Below are 18,291 nucleotides of genomic sequence, written 5' to 3'. Positions count from 1 at the left end.
CAGTTGGTGTTGCGGTTATATCGAGAGCCGTAGGGATGCCGCCACTGAACCCCGTGCACGCGCCCACCACTTTCTCTCCGTGCGAACATTCGGTTTCGTTTATCAATACGTTTTTAGCCGTTATGCTTTCTCGCTCAAATCCTGTCGGTAGTCGTAATCGTTATTATAATGTTTTTGGATACATTTCAGTGCTCTACGATTATCCGGTCATCGGGGTCACGCGATCAAGCCATTAAACCCAACGCGTACATAATAATGTATACCTACTCGTTTCGGTTTCGTGTCTGATTATTATTTTATGTTTTGCGTGATTTACTAAAACTTATTCATAGCATTGAAAAAAAAACACCTGTAAATTGTTATCTACGCTTATCGTGAAGCATCCTTGGAACGAGAAAAATGTCTTATAGTAGGTATAATGTTCTAGTTTTTTTCATCGAAAATACCTATCTACTTCCGTTGTATAAGAATTTTTCTTACACCTTTAAACAATTACACGGTAACGAATCTATATTTTTTATTTGATCTCAACCTGATAATATATTATTAGTTGAAGTATGACTCACGAGTTAATGTTTTAACGCAAGTCTGCTAGAAACAATGATTTGTTTGAAACGTTTTAAGTTTATAATCATAAATTATATTGTATATAATGCACTTCATAATATGTGCATTTTTAGATCGAATTAAAAGATTAAATTATTCAACTATTCTTATCAGTACTAATCATTCCATAAAATTGTACAATTATGTATAAAAATTATTCTTAAGAACAAACCTAAGTATTTATATATTTAAAGACTATAATATAGTACAAAAGTAAAAAAAATAATAATAATGTAATAATAATATAATATTATTATGTAATGGTATATTAATTAAATGCATTTACTTTTGAGTTAACGCAAAAATGTATGATAAAAAATCAAAATTTCGCATCAGATGAATTAATTTTAAATGATCAAAAGTTTTTATTTAGCGTTACATTTTTTTTTTTTTTTTGTTATTAATATTCACTCTTTGCAATATTGTTTAATTAATTACTATTAACTGCAGAACTATTGACTTAACTTTTAATATATAGAAGATTAAAAACATATTATACATAGATCAATGCATAGCCTACATGAATATATTCAAGTAATCAAGTGCTAGATGGATAAGTTCAATGTTACCAAGAACCAAAATGTTTATGAATACATTTTAATAGGTAGTTTTATAAATTAATACTGAAAAAGTTTAAATTCCTAATAATAATAAGTATATTTTTATTTTAGAAATAAGACGCGAGCCACATCTCATTATGACTGAAGCCACAAGTTGATCATCCTTACTTATAACGTACAGGTATATTGATAAGTGATAACCATATAATAGCTATAATAGACAGATCCTTTTCTGCAATTTATTATTTATCACTAAAATTTGTAACTAATATATTTGAAAAAAAGTACACATTATTGTCATAACAACAGAACCATCGCTTTTTGGAATCGATAATATTTAAATATTATAAACATTTCTAGATCTTCATTCTCAAAACATGTAAAATTGTAAAATAAATGTATGAAAAGTATAAAAGTAAATAGTTTCAATTCTTATAAACTTATTGGAATGTAACGGAGGAAAAAAGTACGATACGAAATATCAGGTTTTTTGAGGTCATGCCTCATTAAAATACAGGGGCAAAACACTCAACCACTTATTGACATATCATTATTTTTACTCTGACATCTTTGATGATAGTTTAATAAACAAATAATGATCCATTTCACACTTTATAATTGTTTGATTATGATTTAAGATATACATTTTAGGGTTCTGAAGTTCAATAATTGTGCAATATTTATAATTTAAATCATTAAAATAACTGCGTTAGATATTAAATAATTTAAAGTTGTACTTTCCGATAATATAAGATATCAACATGTGTCCAATATACCTACAGTTAAGTTAGTTAAAATATTTTATGGTATCAAATGCGTAATACACATTAAACATTACACACTAACCTGTGAAGTATAACTTATATTTCAATGTAAACAATATAGATAGGTATACATTTTTATAAAATAGATGGAATTATTCAATTTTCAAGTTAAATAGATGGTTTCCTTTGTATTTAAATATTTGATCACTGTCTAAAAATAAATCTAAATGATTAACGATCAAAAGTTTGAGTTTTAAAGTAGGTAGGTTTTTTAGTCAATATTATATGAACATTTAGTAAGTTAATTCATTGTAATATGCTTTAATAATTTATTTTAAGAGCTTATACTATTTATATAAATTACATTCCATGAGGAGTGGGGACATTGTGTGACATATTAAAACTGTAAGGCAGTAATATATAATATTTAAAATTAATGATAATTCATTTAATTCTAAGTTCTTTAATTTTTAAATATTATATTATCTTATTGGACTAAATCAAATAAAATATAGACCGTACCATAATGTCATAAATGATTTTACCTTTTCTTTGTATAGCAATCGGTAATGATTACAAATTTGAAGGAAAAATTTAAAATTTAAAATAGTAATAATATATTATGTAACTATTCGTACATAATATCATAAATTAAAAAAAAAATTCAAATGATTTTTGTGCCAGACGTGACAAATACACCCAAACATACTCCTTTAGAGAAGGGTATTTTGTCAGTGAGTTGTTACTTGCGTTTAGAGGTTATTGTATAGCATTTCATTTTATCTATCTCCATCGCGAGTACTTACTACATATATTATTTTCTTTCCTATAATAGGTATACTTATTCCATAAACTCGAAAGTTATCGTCGAAGTTAACTGACATAATATGATTAAATCATTCTAGCAATGTAAGTAATACAAGAAAACCTCACATCAAATATTATAGACGGTGCTCGTTATGTATATCTATATGATTAACATTATTAAAGGTATCAGGTACCTACATTTTTAACGTTAAAAAAATGCATATATCGTAAAGAGAAAAACAATTATAGTTCTATTGATAATAATATTATGTTTTATGTTAGTATAAAACGATACTCGCCGTGGATCATTTATTGAAAAACGAAATAATAATAATAATAAAAAAAACGTTTCTGCTTTCCAACAATATCCGTTTTAGTATCGGGCAGAGGTCATGAGCCGGCCGACAGATTCGTACACACATACAGAGGTACATACACACGCTCGTTCGCGTACACATCACCGTATATATCTACGTTCAGCGTTCGTATTATCGTCGTCTTCGTCGTCGTCATAGCAGAGAAGCGGAGAGGCGAGTAAGTATCGTATCTACCGGTAACGATTTCAATTTCTATAAAAAAACACACACACACACACACACACACACACACACACTATAAGACGACGATGCGTATATATTGCAAAACCAGTTCGGCAGAAAAGATTGAATGAGTGAGAGAGATGGAATGAGTTAGTGTGTGCGTGTGTGTGAGGGAGAAAGACGCGTATAGACGTAGCGCAGACATAGACACAGACAAGCTGTGCACCGCACTGCAGGAAACGCTGCGGAGAAAGAGAGTCCGCCCGTCGTAACCGGTCGAACGTTCAATTTCATTCACAAATCCGTCGAATTTCCCCCTCTCCCTGGAAAATACGAATCCACCTCCCACCCCCTGCAACAGGTTCCCCCCTGCAGACGTGTCTCGGAGCTTTACCCCCCCCCCCCGTTGTGGCTCGCGCGCGTGACTGATACTCGCCGGGCGGAAAGCGTTATTCATCATCATTGCCCGGCAATAAGTGGCCCAGTAGAGGTGTGCGCGCATGTGTGTGTGTGTGTGTGATTACAAAGTAGTGAACGTGTGTGCGATCGCGCCAAAAAGTCGAAAATGCCGGCAAACCGCATACTATCGTGGCAGCACGGCACCCCGTACGACAATCCTCCGCGCGACGAGTGAATTACTACGTTCAATCCTCCGAAAATAGAGTACACGCGCAGGACACCGCGATATTCGCAATCATTTTTACTTTTTTTTAAACGGATTTTTTTTTATTATTCAATATTTTTTTCACTCGCCACTACATTGTATTGGCTGTACATCGATAACGTATTATATTCATCGCTGCAAGTCACATATACGTTATAATATTGTAATAGTCACTCAATATTATCTTGTACGCGATGATGGTCAAGATGCGGTGCTTGTTCGTGGTTAACGTGCTCGTGTTGAAGATCATGGTCGGCACTGCCGAAACACCGGACGGTCAATCACAGTGGGCTCACAAAGACACCGGTGAGTACCACTTTCAATTTTTTTTTAAAAAACAATTTGTAGAAAAGTCCTATATAGGTACAGTGGCCGAGTACCTATATACGAACGAATATAATATTATCTACGTCGTTATTTTTATTTGTAAACCCAACTAGATAGATTTACGACAAGACATAAACTAGCATACATACAACACACGTTTAAATTAAAAAGTTTTACGTTATTTACAAACAATTTACGATAATAATACCGCTTTAACCATAACTATACAGAGATAATAAACTAATATTGCTGAGGGAAAATATGAATACTTGTAGTGTTGTAGTAGTAATAGTCAGATTTAGTTGTTAAAGGATATAAAAACTGTCAGAATAAATGATTAACATTTTTAGTTGTGGATACATGTAAAATTATGATTATCTCAAGTATTATATTATTATATAAATTATAATGACACTGTTTAACATTTCCATAAAACCGGTTCGTCGATTAGTATTATAATGTCAACTAGAAGTAAATTTTATAAAAAATCATCATAAAACGAATATATTTTCTAAATTAAAATATATCCTATTTAATCTACTTCGTGAAATATTTACAAAATGTTTAAAATTGTGGAAACTGGAAAGTATTATTTCTCGATCCATTTATTGTTATTATTTTAATATATAATAATAATTGACCATATTATTTTTTAATACCTACCTAATTTCAATCACATACAAAACTAATTTTAATAATCGAAATTGAATTACACTTGTTCGTTTATTGCTTATAAAATAAAATGTATACAAAAAAAAAAAATTAGAAGTGTTTTTAGAAATTATAAAAGATAGGTACGAAATAATGTTGATTAGATATCTTATCAAAAATGTACTTAATCTCAATATGTACTATGTACGAATTTGTGGTTGAAAGAAAATGACTAACCACAGATAAAATTAAATTTTTAATGAACCTTAGGGTTCGCCGGCTTGACCGTCTTTAATAATTTTATTGCGAATATCAAACTTGATTTCACTAAAAACAAATACACTGGCCTGAATTTCAATTCACGAAGAATATTAAATGTAAAAGTTTATCAAATGTTTTATATTATTATTTTATTTTAAGTTATAACCTTTCGTATAATATTAATTTTAAACCTATTTATTTTTACTTTTACTCAATGAACAATTATGTATTGAAAAAGTGAACATAAAATAATATTTATAAATTGAATACCATACATTAAAAATATATTTGCAAAATAAAAAAGAAATTAAAAAAAATATAATAATATTAATATAGACCGTAAAAAAAATTTTACCCTTCAAAAAGCAAAGTACTTTTAAGCTTATTGGCTATTAAATTGGGTAGGTATGTCGTATATGTAATGAATTTAGCATACAACAGAGAGTAGTAGAGTTTAAAATGTCATTAAATTATTATAATAATTTGTATGTAAATTAACACTTTCTTATTATATCGGTATAGGTAACAAAATTAATTTAGTTCTATGATCTATTACTCGTTATTAAACTTAGTGATTTTTTTAGTAAATAAGTGAACCTAACGCACGAATGGACGGATAAATATTCAACAATAGTCAATAACAAATGTTAATACTGAAAATAGTTTAAGGTTTAAAGAAAACAAATTTATGACAATATACACTTACCTATCTAAAATATGTAGAAGTTAAGAATCATTATAATTTATTTAAAAAAAATTATATTCAACTAGTTTAAGATATATGTATTATTCTATATATATATATTTTTTTTCAGTGAGAAATATTTTTATACCTATTAAACATGCATAGGTACAAGTGTATTACTACAACTAATAATACGCACATTAGAATATTAATTAATTTATAATATGCGCGCTGTATGGTGTTTAGATAAATCGCCGGCTTTTAAAATAGGTAATGTATAATAGGCATCTACTAACTGTTATAAATTATCATATAATCAGTTCTCGGAATACTTGAAATTCGAGAAAAATGTTATAAATAATGTTTATCATTATGTATTTGGATTTTTTAAAGTATCATCACATCTAAGAGTTTTTTTAGTTAAACATATTAATATGCACTTACTATTAAACAACTATAGTAATTAAGAAAATAATAATTAACTAAGGTTTTTTATGTAAATGATGAAATTTATATGAACCAAATCTATTACATTTATTTATTATTATTATTTTACTTTTAGCATTTAAAACAGTATAATATAGTTATTCTTAAATTTCGATAACTGTAGGTACATGATTGTGTATAAAGAAAGTGAAAGATCGATGACCAGTGACCACTCTATAAAACTGAATCATCAAACCAAGAATTTATTAATGAAAATTGAAACTTGTCAAACAACATAATTAAAGTTAATGAGGATTTTTTTGAAATTGGTGATCTAAACATTTAAAAAATTCATATGTATTAGAAAACAAACAATACAATTTACGATTTGCACAATTATTTAACATTTTACCTATAATTACCATTACACCTATAATATGTTTAATTCGAAAATCAATAATACTTAGATTATTTTTTGAAATAACTACAAAAATTAGAATTTTTAACAATCAATAATAATTTTTAAATTGTGTTACTCGTGTTAGGTCATATTACAAAATATAATTATATTTTATATTCCATTTTTTGAGAAATTCGAGATAAAATTAAATATTAATCAAATAATATTTGAATTATATTTAATACAACTCTTAAATGTATTTTTTATTGATTTTAATTTTAGTATAAATATTATGTTTTATAGTTTATAGGTATTTGATAAGGTTAGATATGTAGTTTTATTTGTCCATATTACTAACTAGTTACTATTTTGTTTGCTAAGGTATATAAATACTATAATAGTTAGAGATAGGTAAATATTTATTGAAATTTAAATTGTGAGGTAATTCTCCTAGAGACAATTTATAAAATTAAAACTAATGACATGAAACTATACACAATGCTATTAATGGACAATGCCATCATGTGAAATGTACACATACCATTTATTTTTTTTATTGCATCTATAGTTCACGGATCGTTAATTGTTTTTTTTTTTATTTTTTTAGTAACAAATTTAATGTTTTTTAAAACACGATATCGGTAGAAAAAACATTGAAAAAGAGTGCAAGGGAATTGTGAATGTTTACAATTGCAATGCTACTCACAATAATTAAAAATAATTAGGTAATTAAGTCAACAAGAATCGATTCTAAGCGGGAAAATGTAAAAAAAAAGGAGAGACAGTGATAGAAATTGAGAAGAAAAAAAAGCAAATACCCATACGAATATAAATGATCGTACAATCGTGATTGGCTTATATTATTATTATAATTATAGATAATCGATAACTGAAAAAATACGCGAGTTATTCGGTCAACATTCTTAATGATTGTGCAGTGTACGGTTGACGACGAATCAATTAGCTGTCGCGAGTATAATTATTATAAGTATATCATACTCGCAATGCGGTGAAGCTTCAGACCCAAGCCAGGAGACGATTTCGATAACTTTTCTAAAAAATATCTAGGCGTATACTTTATTGTACTCCGACGTGCGTCTAGTCTGCGGGGTATATAGTGGAGGTAATTTCTATTGTGGTACGACTAAAATATGAAAATATATTATATCACATAGCGCTTTAAGTTTTTAGGTATTAGTATCGTACGTTATAAATCGTTTACGCGCGAAACGTATAGCCAATATTGACCGTATAGTTATCGCAGCGGTAAATGACCATCGGTGGTGGGTCACGGGCGGCGGCTTCTTTGACAACTTTCACTGCGCGCGGGAACGAACTCGCATATATACGTCCCGACGTCCGGTGAATAATTTCGCTCGGACATTGCACGTACCTATATATCTATTATATTATACAGACTATCGGCTGCAGACACGTATGACGAATCCGTCGTACACCCAAAAAATCTATTTAATTTTGATTTAAATATTAACAAAAACCGATGGCATGTGCGATGTTTAGCATTACAATATTAATATTATATTATATCATGTATTCGTATCTATAGGTAAATAAAGTCACACTCGAATAACTCGGAAACACAACGGGCAATATTTTATTCGCTTATCGAACATTTACAATAATAATACGTGAAGGGTACGGAGCAAACTTGATTTTTTAAAAATCTGCTTTTTTATAAATATTATAGGTATATAGGTTTATAGTGATCAATATTTAATAATTTAAAGCATACAATTAAGTTCACTATTTAAGCAGTCATTGTAATAAAGGTTTTAATTAATACAGTTTATAAATTTAACATTTAAATATTTAATATACTGTGATATATGAAAAAAAAATATAACACAAATAGAACATTATATAAATATTTTATCGCCCGACATGTTCTCGACTACCGTTTAACCGAGTTTTAGTCTCATAGAATCATCATTCTGTATTGTGATTGATACTTAGAAAAACGAACTTATAGATATACTGAAATAAATCATTTCTTTTTTTTTTTTTAATTTGACTGAAAAATAACGTGTTACGCAACCCTTATTATAAATGGGTCGTCCTGTCCGCTCGCTGCGTTCTGCTAGGAAAATTGCAAATATGTAATTGGGGGAGTATATGACGTATAGCATAACGTGGGAAACCCATGTCCCGAGGGATCTTACATATTATTATATTATGTGTACAGTGCGTGTATGTGTACCACAAGTGGTCCGTGTGGCCTAAAAGTGTAGGTCGTAAACTAGAAATCAGATAGTGGCGCGGATTTCTGTAATTGATAGCTCCTTCGCGCGTCTAGACCGTAATTCCACGCTCATATATTGTGTATATACTATATATATTATAATATGTAAATTATTATTACGGTTTTTTTTTCGATATATTATTTCGTACACGCGTATATTTTATATTATATATAGGTACATTCGATTGGTGTGCGCGAGATGAGGCGACGAGGAGAGTCGACGATATGAATAAAATCCCCGGAGGAGAGAGACCTCACAAGTGGGAAAACGCCGGTCGGAATAATTATATAATAATATTAAGATACTCGTAGTTTGTTTTATTATTAAATTCGTAAGTATATTTAAATAATACTTCACGCCCCAGCGTCGTACGTATGGCCGTATGGGGGGCGTAAGATTGTGGTTAGAGGAGAACTTGCACACCTGCCGGCTGTCTCTGAAGAATTTTGTTTAGATGGACTTAGTCATATACATCATAGTAAATAAATATATAAATATATAAATAAATATTGTTTATCATTTTTATATTCGGGTACCTAATGGGCATATAATATATCGCATATTATATCGGGATTTAATAATAATTAAATTGAAAATTCCATTGATTTTATTAGCATTATATTATTATAATACCATAGTATTATTACTTTTAACCAGAACATCCCCACTTCCCCTGAAAACTTTATTTGGATACGCCTTGATGTTTATTACTTATATGGTTTTATTTCCTGCTTAAAAGCAAGAGTAAATACGTACACGCTCATTTATTATATAGAATCATATCAGTATAACATTATCACGTACCACATTGAAATAACCTATATCCGTGCCTAATACTTATAGCTTACTCGTTCTGCAAATCAAAAAGGATCTTCCGAGAGCATATATAATATAATATTATATATATGATGTTCGTGTATTAATATTACAGTGTTCGATGTCGACCCGCGCGATATAGCCATTTAATATAAGTATATAACATAAGCACTCGTGTCACGTCTGATGTTAAAGAAAATACGCATTTATCAATGACACTATTTTTATTCAGTTCCTGTGTATAGGCAATTACTATATTTTTTTAACCGTTTGTTATTTTCACTGCCAATGTGTTCCGTTTATTCTGAGTTTTTCTACGTATCCTGACTACAGTATTGCGGTAATGAAATTAAGATATTATTAGGAATCTCTATTGGTCGTACGTAATAAAAAGACCAGATGATCAATTGAGATCGTTTTTATTGAAAGTAATAAATGATTCAAATTTGTGGGACTTTTATTTAAATTAGTGTTCATATAAATTTACATTTTTATTTCTATAGAAAAAATTATCTTTTTTTTATTACTGGTTTTTCGTTTTGTGCAACATAACTCATAAGCAAGTAATAGTTTTAATAATTAGGTACTATCATAAATGTAAATAAAATTAAATAATATTTAAATGGTTGAATAAAATTTACATAGAAACATTAATATTATACTAAATTTAATTAAATAAATAAATAAATTTGTGTACAGTATTATGAAATCTTTATAAGAGAAGAAAATCAAAAGGTTGCCAATAAAATTCAAACTATAGTGGATAATAATTTTTAAAAATAAAAGTTCAAATTGATCACATCGAAATATAGATACCATTAATAAGTATACTACTCATACTTAATCATGATATAAAATCAGCACATATTATGTGACTTGTTTTAAACATATTGAGTAGGAGTGAAAGCGAATTATTTATGTCCAGTCAAATTTGTATTCCTAACACCTCAACAACTTTTTGAAGTGTGTATAATCATATCCAATTTGAATTCTAGACAGATCAAAAGAATTGATTATAAAACAAATTAGCTTTATGTAAAGAAATTGAAATCAGGAATTTAGATTTTACTTTTTGCTATTAATATTCACACCAAGATGTTTAAGATAGATCATTATTTATTTTATACGACGATGTTTTTTTTATAATTTTTATTTCAAATGAAATTTCTTCTCAGTTCTTGAAGTATTGATCATTTAAAAAAAATATTGAATTGTATTTTGTATCAATTAAATATCCAATAGATCGTGTACCTATACTACTGTACCCATTAGTGACTTAAGTGTGTATTATATTATTAATTAATACCTCAATAACCATATATATTGTACTTTTACGGCGAAGATGTCGAGTTAAAAACATATTTTTTCTATGAGTGGTTTTATTGAAAATTGGTTGCATCATAATATTTGGTTTATCTTTTATTATATTTATTGGTTATAGTTTTAACATTTTTGCGATAAATACGGTATCGTTTGAATTTTTGGTGAAATGCATTAAACTTTATGATATTAATAACTAATATACCATGTTATAGTCGTAGTTAATTTTGTATAATATTTATTGAAGCATATTATTATATCAAATATTTTATTTTAAAATTTTAATTGAAAGTTAATAATACATTTTTCTAACTTTATGTACCTATTTTTGCACAAAACTTTTAATTTTACTAAAATTATTAAAACAATCTGTACATACTACATAAGAGTATTATAATAATATACATGTATAACGGGTATAAATTATATAAAATGACAATAACAATTTTAAATCTTGACAATTTCAGAGTATATAATTGTATACATTTAAATAATAGAGCGATGAACTTTGTATTCTATTATAAATTATACCTAATAGTTTATTGAGTGGTTTTATTTGAATAACAATCGTTTATAAATTCAATAAAAAATAGTTAATGTTTAAATATTCGAAAATCTATTCCTACAATAATATTTAGAAACGTTGAATAATACAATATATTAATGTTCTATGTTAAGGTTTAAGTACGATTAGTTGTAACTTGTAACTTTATTTGGCTATAAACGTCATTGTATTTTTTTTCGCAAATATCTCTAAATCATTCAATAGTATCATGATATAGGTCATAAATAATGGTGTAAAATGCCAAGACAATAACAGTATATTTCTATTTTTTACATTAGTAAAAGTAATGAGGAATACAAATTAACCAACTCTCTATTTAATATACTTTTTAAGTTTTATTATATATTATATATTGTATGTTTTATTTTCATGCATATTTTACGTGTATAATTTGTATAACTCATAAATAACTGCCATATTTACTAAACCAATAATTATAGGTGTAACCACATACAGCCCATCATAATTAATCCCAAAATGTTTTCATCCTCGATAATTAGTATACCTATACGGGTAGGTATACCTAACTATATCTACGAATGAATTTGGTTTTCATTTGACCAAGAACGACAGACATACAAATGGTACATAGACATTTCTATTAATGAATCATTGTGTTAGAAAAAAAAACACTTCTTCGTATGAACACAAAACCTAGACAAAAAGTAAAAGAAAAAACCAATAAGTCTATGTAGACTATCGAATCATCGTCGTGGCCACGCGATTATGTGGGAGTCGTTTGTAACGCGTGCATAGTTGGAAATTGCCGAAAAATCGCCTCGAAACATATACTACTACGCATATAGCTGCCAAGATGATAAAATAAAAAATAATATTAATCGTCTTTCCGGTGTTTCTCGTCAGTCCGCAAAACGGTAAAAAACTACAAACAATAAGTGCACACATATTCACGGCGGCACGTGCACTTAAACTACACAACGAGCTGACGTAGGTACATATATAAATATATAATATTATATACAGTATACACACACACACACACGACTTATAATAATATTAAAAGCGAATCGGTTTGCGATCGGTCAAAAGAACGTTTATTATTATTATTATTTTTTACTCGTTCATATACTCGTAGTATTATGACCGCGGATAGTATACCTATACATAAAGTATATATAACCTAACCTACGCATGTAGATAGGTATAGATATAGGTAGATATAGCGCGGTTGCGGCCCCCGAGGCACGGTCAGTTTTTTTTTTTTTTTTGTTTTTGGCGGCAGCGATTGCGGACCACCTAATGGGCGTACGGCGGGATCACTAATTTGTGGCGAGCCGGCGGAAACGACGGGAAACTAGTCCCAATAGTACATATATACCTATACTAGACATGCACTATGCGGCCGGTAATATATAGGTTACAACTTGACCGAAAACGTTCGCACGCATACACATACACACGCGAGTACATATATAGAAAATCGTAAACGGAATCCATATATATATATATATATATATATATATATATATTTACACGATACGTCATATACGTCTTAAAATGGGCGTGTTGATGGAAAAAAATCGTATTTTCGTCGTCTCTCCTGCGTTTTGATGCTGCGGTAAAACTATATTATGTGACCACCATATTATATATATAGGCATTCGTTAATTTCAAAGACAATCTTTTTTTCTAAAAATTGTAAAGATAAACAGCCAAGAGATCGGTTTAAATGTTCACTGAGAAAATAAAACGGCCCGGGAAAATCACGATTTCAGCTGTCCCAATCGAGTATTTAATTTTTAATTAAAAGTTAATTTTAGGCTTATATATTATATAACTTAAAAAGCGTCATTATAGAGTGTGATTTCATTAGTTTGGAAACATCGACGTTTCCCTAATAATTGGAAAATTTCAAGATTCTATAGACATTGCCTGATAATTGACGTATCGCATACAAATATATAGTATTTTTTATTTTTTTTTTTGTTTTTGGCGGCAGCGATTGCGGACCACCTAATGGGCGTACGGCGGGATCACTAATTTGTGGCGAGCCGGCGGAAACGACGGGAAACTAGTCCCAATAGTACATATATACCTATACTAGACATGCACTATGCGGCCGGTAATATATAGGTTACAACTTGACCGAAAACGTTCGCACGCATACACATACACACGCGAGTACATATATAGAAAATCGTAAACGGAATCCATATATATATATATATATATTTACACGATACGTCATATACGTCTTAAAATGGGCGTGTTGATGGAAAAAAATCGTATTTTCGTCGTCTCTCCTGCGTTTTGATGCTGCGGTAAAACTATATTATGTGACCACCATATTATATATATAGGCATTCGTTAATTTCAAAGACAATCTTTTTTTCTAAAAATTGTAAAGATAAACAGCCAAGAGATCGGTTTAAATGTTCACTGAGAAAATAAAACGGCCCGGGAAAATCACGATTTCAGCTGTCCCAATCGAGTATTTAATTTTTAATTAAAAGTTAATTTTAGGCTTATATATTATATAACTTAAAAAGCGTCATTATAGAGTGTGATTTCATTAGTTTGGAAACATCGACGTTTCCCTAATAATTGGAAAATTTCAAGATTCTATAGACATTGCCTGATAATTGACGTATCGCATACAAATATATAGTATTTTTTATTTTTTTTTTTGTTTAGAATTTAGAATTTAAACAATCTGTAAACATTTTTTCACAATAATCGATTTTCAAAGGTTAATAAAATAAGGTAAAATAAATACTTTTTATAAAAACCTTTTTCAAACCAAAAGACAACATTTTACTTTTTAAATAACGTTGCAGCAATAGTATTCTCTGTATAGTATTAAGTAAAAACCTGAATGGTCGTAGTACAATATTTTCGTTTCTGGAGTTAACGTGTACACACAAGTACTAGATTGCCAACTCAAAAAACAAAAATATAAGTTGATATATTGCTAGATCAGCCACACCCGTGTCCAAGTATATTATGTAGGTATGAAAAATAATGAATACGATTGAAAATAAACACGAATAAAATTAAATACAAATTTATTATCGGTATACCGGTACCATTTAGTTTAGTAGAGATTAAGTGCTCTTAGAAACACGATCACGTCTTGTAAAATATAACTAATTTAATCCTTTTTTAAATTTAATCCGGCTTCATACTAAAAATGTAGCATTCAATTTGGGATTTATAAAAATTAGCTTCCTCTTAGTTTTTATTTAATGTTTATAAACTATAATTTTTTTCTCAGTATTACACTATTATACGCTGTTAAAAATATATATTTTAATTTAAGACTTATACATAATTAATCATCTTAATTTTCGGTATGGTGGTTCAGGGTTCTAATTATAAATATAGTAAATATAACTTTGGCCTTGGGCCGTGTTTATTCAAATAAACATTTACACTTATCAAACGGATTTTAAGCTTTACCGACCTCGACATGAGAATAAATAAATTTATATTGTAACATAGTAAATTAAAAACTCTGAGGTAGGTAGTGTTTGTACTTTGTAATACCTATTTTACAAGAGTTATTATAATGACGTATAATTTTATTATCTGTTTTGGGTAGATTGCTTAAAAAATATAAAAAATAATAATAACTCAATTACCTAAGTTTCTCTTGTCACGATATTAAATTACTTTTAGGTTAGTAACAATATTACTCGACTTTTATTATGTTGCATTACTTTTGACTTTTTGAAAATCGAAAGTATAGCTTGTTGTTATAACGAAGCCAAAAATGTTATAATTAAATATTTAAGTGTCGTTCTAGAAACTATCTTATATTGACACAACCGCTAAATATTATTAAATAAATCAAAAATCAATAAACGGTTTACGTATAACCAATAAAAATAATATTTCGATATCAAATTAACACCGCGGTTATTGCAGTAATGTACACCGTCACACGTCCGACAACGGTAATATAATAATAAATAATAAATAAAGCGAACTCCAGTTGGATATTATTTACTCGATTTCAACTCGGACGTGTTAATATAAACTTAACAACTAACTAACTGACTAATTTATAAACGACACTTCAAGTCACTGATACCATCGAAAAAATAATATTATATGTACGACTTGAATGCAACTCTACAGCGTGTACAGGTGTAAAAAATCAGTCGCTCATCCTTCGGCGATCGACAGAAACAAAATATAATCGTTTCCGTTACGGAGCGATTCGAATGTTAAAAATTGTTAAATTCGATATACATAATATTATCTAATGTTTTGCGTTTGCTCTGTTGCAGCTGCAACGTCCGCCGGGACGACGATGACGGACGGCCGGAACGTGATCTCGCCGCGGATGGATTTCGAAGAATGGACGCCGTTGGGCCGCGGCGACCCGCTCAAAAACGACCCGACGTTCGACTATCTGCCGCCGGTGCTGGATCGAGTGCACTATTGGAAACCGCCGCCCCCGGCGGCCACCAATCGCGCGCACTATTACTCGTCCGCGTCCGCCGCGACGCCGACCACGCCGCCGTCGCAGGCCGTTCACGGCGGCGGTTACAACCGACGGTTTTTCCTGACGGACTTTTCGAAAAGAGAACAACCGGTGGTCACCACTTACGCGGCTATCAAGAGGCCGCCACCTCCCAACAACAATCTGCTGCAGCCTCACCACCATCACCATCACCATCCGCAACAACAACAAATCCAACACCACTTGCAAACGTTACAGGCGGCACCCGCGGCCGGTTACCACTACTCGATGCACCCGGCCGCGGCCGTGCCCAGGACTCCGCTGCCGATGCTCACTCCGCCGCCGTACCAACAGTGGTCGTCCACGGCCAGCGACGTTCAGCGCCAGTCTGCGTCGGACGTGCCGGGCAACGCTGTGGCCGAGAGCAAGCAACCGCCGCCGACCATGGTCCGGGCCCCGACTCGGCCAGTCTCGCCGTCGTCCAATCATTTGGCCGTCGTCAAGGCCCTGTTGGACGACGAAGTCGACCGGACCACCGTCACGACGACCGCAGCAGCCGCCACCACGGCCGCCGTCTGGATGACGACCACGCCGCCGCCGCCGCCCGTCACCATGACGCCAACTTCGCCGCCCGCCGCTCCGATGGCCGCGGCCGCTCGGACCACGCCTCCGGTGGTCGCGTCGGATCCGCTGTTCGCGCATTACAGACAGTCACCGGTCACAGGCCGTCCAATGTACCTCATCATACAGGGTCACTCAAAGGTCAAGACTTACGGATCGGCCAGCAAGACGGACGATCTGAACGCGGCCCCCGTGCAGGTACACGACCACAACCACATCGGCAACCAACCGCTGGACGAACCTAGTCGGAGGAAACGCGACCACTACCGCGGTCGACGTCGATAAAACACTACACAAAATCTTCGGTCAAGTTTTCCCCGATTTTTTTTTTTTTTTTTTATATTGGCTCCAAGAGAAGGCTTTGGATAATCCGACGGTGGTATGGCACATAATATGATATAATACACGACTTAACGTTAATTTGTTATAATATCGTCGGGTTTACTGACTGTGCGCTTCCGGTGTTGTCCTTTTTCCGAATTATTCCAATTTTCATGTTTTTTTAAGATAGTTAAAGACAATGCAATGTGCATGTACTTAGTATAAAGCATTATCCTCAGTTCACAAAGAAAATAGTATCGGAAATTGCTTGTTCTAATTCTATTTATTCAGCCCAAATATTCAACGAAATCATCTGCTTAATCATTATTCAACCGTAAAAATAGAAGTTTTCGCTTAAAAATCAAAATTTGTTACTCCATAAATCAAAACTTCAATAAATACAACTATTCGATAAAAAAAAATAAAATGGTGTATGGGCATGGTTGGTGAATCGCTCCGATAAATATGAGTTAATTATGTATATAATATATAACATTTAAATACATAATTTTCAAAATGATCCACTTCAAATCTGTAGACACTTATTTCGGTGTTGTTTCAGCATAATAGTGAGACGACAATCTGATGCAAATTGGTCGAAAAATGTATACCTATATAATAATATAATATGATATTTAGTATCAATACTACGGTCGATTTAATGCATAGGTAGATCAAATCTTACAAAAATCGTAACACAAATAGTATGCGGTCTGAGTATGACTATATAGGTATATAATACAACAGTTCATTATTCTCGGTCGAAACTTAAAATCGTGGTTATAGGATTTTAAGAATTACATTAAAAACATAAAATGTTATTATGTTAATCAACTAATCAAGTATTTATTTTTTTTATTGCTAAATTGTATCTATGGCTTGAAACTAACACCGAAATTAAAAATGAGGTCACCAATATTTTAAATTATCCTAATGGATATAATATTACGATGTAGTAGCGGTAAAAGGTAGCACTCGGGATATTTTATAATCATGCGTTAATTTTGAATTTTAGTAATCAGTAAGGTAATTTCGTATGCATTACTTGATAATATATGTTATAAATGTAAATCTCATATTAAACATCATAATTTTTAAATGTCAGTTTGAATTTTAGTTTTCTATGACAACGAAAAGAAATCGATTTTGAGGCAGCACATTTTATTTCATGTTTAGGTACTATATAATAAAATATTATTCATTGATTATTGTGCATTATAGTCAATTCAGTATATATCAATTATTAATTAATAATTACCAAAACTAAT

General features: G+C 30.9%; 1 protein-coding gene across 1 annotated transcript; it reads left to right on the top strand.

Annotated features, from left to right (window-relative positions):
* The first annotated feature begins 2,517 nt into the window (after window positions 1-2,517).
* Window positions 2,518-17,628, top strand: LOC114125347 (mucin-2). Its single transcript, XM_027988959.2, has 2 exons — window positions 2,518-4,246; window positions 15,906-17,628. The coding sequence occupies exons 1-2, from the start codon at window positions 4,135-4,137 to the stop codon at window positions 16,985-16,987; spliced, it is 1,194 nt and encodes a 397-aa protein (XP_027844760.2). The 5' UTR covers window positions 2,518-4,134; the 3' UTR covers window positions 16,988-17,628.
* The last annotated feature ends 663 nt before the right edge of the window (window positions 17,629-18,291 follow it).

The sequence above is a fragment of the Aphis gossypii genome, chromosome 1 (assembly GCF_020184175.1).
Source record: "Aphis gossypii isolate Hap1 chromosome 1, ASM2018417v2, whole genome shotgun sequence".
Lineage (NCBI taxonomy): Eukaryota > Metazoa > Arthropoda > Insecta > Hemiptera > Aphididae > Aphis > Aphis gossypii.
This window is presented reverse-complemented; position numbering and strand designations above follow the sequence as displayed.

Coding starts and splice junctions, on each gene's coding strand:
- LOC114125347 (XM_027988959.2), top strand. CDS start 4,135: ATGATGGTCAAGATGCGGTGCTTGTTCGTGGTTAACGTGCTCGTGTTG. Junction 4,247..15,905: donor GTGGGCTCACAAAGACACCG/GTGAGTACCACT, acceptor GCTCTGTTGCAG/CTGCAACGTCCGCCGGGACG.